This window comes from Aedes albopictus, chromosome 2, assembly GCF_035046485.1.
Source record: "Aedes albopictus strain Foshan chromosome 2, AalbF5, whole genome shotgun sequence".
NCBI lineage: Eukaryota > Metazoa > Arthropoda > Insecta > Diptera > Culicidae > Aedes > Aedes albopictus.
Window position 1 is genome coordinate 385,226,907 of NC_085137.1, and position 5,335 is coordinate 385,232,241.

Here is a 5,335-nt window from a genome sequence, read left to right on the forward strand (position 1 = left end):
TCAAATTCATTTCACTCCCCCAAGTCAAAAAATTTCTAAGTCCAAAAAGTCATTTTTTTTCAAAAAAAAAATTTTTGAGATAACACCAGATCTCGACGTTTCATGCACTTTTAAGGCATTTGGCATAAAAAAAAAATTTTCGATTTCGAAATTTTCATGTACCTACCTTGGGATATTTTTCGTGTTTCAAAACAGCCAAACTTTGACCGCTTTGGGCCACCCCTTAGCGAAGTCCGATTGAGCTGAAATTTAGCATGGGGACTTTTTTTGAGGAGACGAAACTTTTGAGCACTACCCGTTTTTGAAATTCGATGGTCAAATTTTTCCCATACATTCCATTGGCACCCTAATGGAAAGGTGCAGCGTTATGAGCGTTTTTGTGAGAGAAAATTGATTGATTGATTTATCTTTATTATAGAGGCCCATGTGAGAGAAAGAAGGTTGCCTATCCCAAACATTTTGGCCACCATGAGCTATGATACGACAGTAAGCAGATCAAATGCAGATATTGAAATGCTTTTTGATTACCTGGGTTCGAAAGCTTCAAACTATAAGGGTAGATGGTCATTGCAATACAGTAAGACAATAAAATTAAAGAAAAAAAAAGATTTTTTATTTCATGCAGTAATTTTGGGTTCAGTCGTTGCAATCACTGCTATCACTGAACGATATTAATACTGACATTGGCAACTCTTGGACCTTCCCCAGCCTGTTCTAGGACTTCATGGTGTTCGTCATCCTGACCCGGGTTCTGCGGTCCCTGAGGAGGGCGTTGTCCATTGGGTCCTTGTCCGGGGTTCTGCGGTCCTTGTGGAGGACGTTGTCCTTGAGGTCCTTGTCCTGGGTTCTGAGGTCCCTGAGGAGGGCGTTGTCCATTGGGTCCTTGTCCGGGGTTCTGCGGTCCTTGTGGAGGACGTTGTCCTTGAGGTCCTTGTCCTGGGTTCTGAGGTCCCTGAGGAGGGCGTTGTCCATTGGGTCCTTGTCCGGGGTTCTGCGGTCCTTGTGGAGGACGGTGTCCTTGAGGTCCTTGTCCTGGGTTCTGTGGTCCTTGTGGAGGACGTTGTCCTTGGGGTCCTTGTCCGGGGTTCTGAGGTCCTTGAGGTGGACTTTGTCCGTCAGGTCCTTGTTCCGGGCTCTGTGGATTCTGTGGTCCTTGAGGAGGACGTTGCCCTTGAGGTCCTTCTGAGTTTTGCGGTCCCTGATGAGGGCGTTGTCCATTAGGTCCGTGTCCGTGGTGATGCGGTTCTTGATGAGGGTGTTGTCCTTGGGGCCCTTGTTCTAGATTTTGTGGTTCCTGTGGAGCTTCTTGTTCATGTGGTCCTTGTCCCGAGCCTTGTGGTCCCTGGGAGGGTCGTTGTTCTTGTGGTCCTCGTTTCTGTTCCTGATCCTGCGATCTCTGAGAACGATGTTGCCAATGATGTGGTCCTCGATTAGATTCTTGTGCTCGTTCCTGATGCTCATGACCGGGGTGTCCATGATGGTGCTGTTGGCGTTGTTTATCCTGATCATGATCGGCATGATGTACCGATTGTTGACCTTCTTTTATGCCATGCTCAGTATCGGAGTCTTCTCCGTCATGGGGACGATGTTCGACGTGATCCTGGGAATGATCTCCCCTCTGTTCATGTTCATCGCTATCGTGATCATGTCGTTCATGCTCGTTTTCAAGGATATCATCATTTTGTTCGCGGTCAATATCTTGGTGATCTTGTGATGACTGCTGATCTTGCTCCGGTTGTCTGAGGTGTGGTTTTTCCGAATCTTGTGGTGGTTGTGGATCCTGAGCGTGGTCATCCTGGGGTTCGTCTTCAGAATCCTCCTAAATTTGACAAAATAATATTAATTTATGATAACTTAAGATTGCGTTGGAGTTATTACCTCGGAGTTCTCTTCATCGGATTCTTGAGAAGCTTGATCACCATCATCTTCGACATCATCTGACTCCTCGTCCTGATTAGAGTCCTCCTATATTTATCCAAAGTGTATTAGTTTATGACAATTTGCGATCTTCCTAAAGGCATTACCTCAGAGCTCTCTTCATCGGATTCCTCAGAAGCTTGATCAGCATCATCTTCACTTTCGTCTGCTTCTTCGTCTTGATCGGCATCCTCTGGGTCTTGATCTTCGTTTTCATCTTCTGCCACTGGTTCCTCGTGTTCACCATCGATTTCCACTTCCACATCTTGGTCAACTTCATCTGCTTTATTCACATCCACGTCGGAAACTGCGGCCTTGCCTAGGGGCACCAAATCATCACTTGATTGCACCAAGTCCGATGTGTCGAGAGGTTTGGCAAGGACCAGAGCACTGGTCGAAACCAGGCAGAGTAGAAGTAAGACCTTCATATTGCGGGATGCCTCAGTCGTTTGCAGAGTAGATATCGAGTGTCGAATTTTAGAACCAAAAGATACTGAATTGATTTGTGGACCAGCTGCAGTATTTATATCAAACAGTTTGATAAGGATTGGGTACTCGACGCTATTAGCATGGTAAACCCATCGTCTAAGGGGCTGTCCATTTATTACGTAAGGGAATTTTCACGATTTTTCGACACCCCCACCCCCCCCCCCTTGTAAGATTTTTTGTATGAGAACCAAAATATTTTTGTATGGCGCGTAAGATTTCTCAAACCCCCCCTCCCCCCATAAAACCTTACGTAATTAATGGACAGTCCCTAAGAGTTCGCTTGGACTGAAACGTGATCTTCATTATCTGAAATTACGCCTTAGAACATTTGATACATCCTAACATCAAGTAGTGGAATTATCAGTGAATCACGTTAGTTTTTTGTTTGTCACCTTCTTTCATAAATCATACTAGAAGCAATCACAAACATTCAATTACTTATCTTCCTTAATGTCACGAGTTTTCTCAAGCACAGATTTCTTGTTCTGAAACAGTAATTCAATCTTATGACTTTTATTACCTACACTAGCTGAGAACTCCACTGCAATTCAATTTGAAGAAACTTATATCGAACTGTAATTTCCCATATCGATGAAAAATTGGCAGCAAAATAATCCAAATCGCATTTTTAGCTGACCGTTTTTTTCGCACTTTCCCTCGCATTTTGCCATTTCAGATGTGTTTTTTTTTCAATCTTTTTAAAAGCAACAGAAAATTAGATTTTGCGCTTGTACACCGAGCGCAAATTGAATGCACAAATCTATAAACGATAAAACATTGACCGATCCACCCACGTCGCTAGCTAGCAGACTAACCATCCGGTCGAAAAAAGAAAATAAAATAAAAAATAACTAGGGACGCTCGATTTTCGATACGAAAAAGATAAATCCACCATGCGTCTCCATACATCTTATCCGCAGTTCAGTTTTTCCCAGTTTATAAATCATATTTTATCCTCGGCTTACTGTCGCACCACCAACTCTGTTCAACAAAGTAGGCACTGAGAGATAGGGTTACCATACGCATTATAAACGATAATGAAATATTTCGCGCATAAATTATTAACATTCTAAATTATTAACATGCTAAATTATTGACAATGCTATTGGCTGACGTTAACCTTATCGGCGATAACCATAACACAGCGCAACATTTTTTTGTCTCAAGAGCAAACTTATGTGTCTCCGAAGGATTTTGGGCCGCTGAATCCGAATCCGGGCTCAGATTTGCTCCAACACGTCACAATTTTGAGCTATACCTCAATTTATAAGGCAAAATATGCGATTTTGGGCTTATTTGACTGCAAGCCATTAAGCATGGAAATATTTTTTTTAAGCAATCAAAAGGTTAATTGGTCAATTAACATCTAAATTAACGACTCATGTAAAATATTTCGTTTTACCTAATCAAATTTGATAGATTTAAGCATTTTATTTTAGTATGAAAACTTGCATGCAACTTTTGGAGGGTGAATTGTATGAGAAATATCGTACCTAACATAAATCGCTTAAAACTATCAAATTCGATTTGGTAAAACGAAATATTTTGCATGAGTCGTTAATTTAGATGTTAATTGACCAATTGAAGTTTTAGCATACATTGGTTCGTTTCACTGCTAGAAATTTTAAGCGTCGGTTACACTTTTTGGGTGGTGCATGGAATCGGTTCGTTTACTGGCTACTTTCCTTGGTTTTTGACGTGTGAACAAATATTTTAGACGATTGAACATTTGCACGGTAATCTTTAAAGCAAAGCAAGATGCAATATTTTTAATTTATTACGCATGTTTCAAAGGTAATTGACAAAAGCAATTTAAAAAACACTATTTTTAGCTATTTTGCTCTAGAAAACTTAGTTATTCAGCCAATCGATTCAAAGATGTCATTTGATAGAAATTTCAAGCTGTAGCCATTTAAGAAAATAAGAGTCAAAAACATGGGAAGTTCAATATTGCATCTTGCTTTGCTTTATAGATTCCCATGCAAATGTTCAATCGTCTAAAATATTTGTTCACACGTCAAACACCAAAGGAAGTAGCAAGTAAACAAACCGATTATTCCATGCACCACCCAAAAGTGTAACCGACGCTTAAAATTTCTAGCAGCGAAACGAACCAATGTATGCTGAAAGTGGTGGGAACATATTGTGGTGTGACAAAAAATTTCTGCAGGGGGTCGAATGCGGTGCAAAAAAAAGCAATAACTACGTGACGGTTGAGATTTGACCATATGCGTTGAACATTTTTTGTTACCATTCAAGGTCCTCTATCATCCTTTAAAAAGTTTGTACTCATAAACCTAACACCCTGTATTTTCTATCCGTATTACGATTCAGGAGCGTTTCAAGGGGTTTCAGAGGGGATTTGAGGAAAGTTAGGAGCGTTTCAGGAGGTCCCAGTGGCATTTCAGGGACGACGCGGGGGGTTTCAGAAAGTATTCAGGGGCCTTTTACGGGGATTTATGGGGTATCAGCGGGTTTAAAGGGGGTATTCATGGACGATTCAAGGTGTATCTGGGGGCTTCCGGGGGTTTTCAGAGATGTTTAAGTTGGCCTTGGTGGGTTTCAAGTGGGTGTCAGGGAGGTGCACGAGGTTTCAGAGGATTTCAAAGAAGGTTCATGGGCTTCATGAGGTTTCTGGGACGTTTCAGATGGATTTAAATGGTTCCAAGGACATTTCAAGGGCGTTGAGACCCCCTACTCACGGTTTCAAGAAGCTTTCTAGGGGGACTTTAGAAGTTTCAAGAGCATTTCAGGGGTTCCCATGGGGTTTACAGGAAATCTCAAGAATGTTTCAGGGGGTCTCAAGGTGTAAAGGTTTTTTTTTTGGTTTTCATTTCTGTGTTTAAACTAAAGCTAATTCTACACTTAAAGGTGTAAAGGGGTTCAGCGGATTTCATGCAAGTTTATGCGATCTTAGGGGTTTTAGAGA

General features: G+C 41.6%; 1 protein-coding gene across 1 annotated transcript; it reads right to left on the reverse strand.

Moving 5' to 3' along the window:
- Nucleotides 1–591: 591 nt before the first annotated feature.
- On the reverse strand, nucleotides 592–2,419 carry LOC109402746 (uncharacterized). Its single transcript, XM_019675458.3, has 3 exons — nucleotides 2,025–2,419; nucleotides 1,879–1,965; nucleotides 592–1,819 (listed from the first exon to the last, which is right to left on the reverse strand). The coding sequence occupies exons 1-3, from the start codon at nucleotides 2,343–2,345 to the stop codon at nucleotides 659–661; spliced, it is 1,569 nt and encodes a 522-aa protein (XP_019531003.3). The 5' UTR covers nucleotides 2,346–2,419; the 3' UTR covers nucleotides 592–658.
- Between the last annotated feature and the right edge of the window lie 2,916 nt (nucleotides 2,420–5,335).

Coding starts and splice junctions, on each gene's coding strand:
- LOC109402746 (XM_019675458.3), bottom strand. CDS start 2,345: ATGAAGGTCTTACTTCTACTCTGCCTGGTTTCGACCAGTGCTCTGGTC. Junction 1,966..2,024: donor CCGATGAAGAGAGCTCTGAG/GTAATGCCTTTA, acceptor GGATAAATATAG/GAGGACTCTAATCAGGACGA. Junction 1,820..1,878: donor CCGATGAAGAGAACTCCGAG/GTAATAACTCCA, acceptor TGTCAAATTTAG/GAGGATTCTGAAGACGAACC.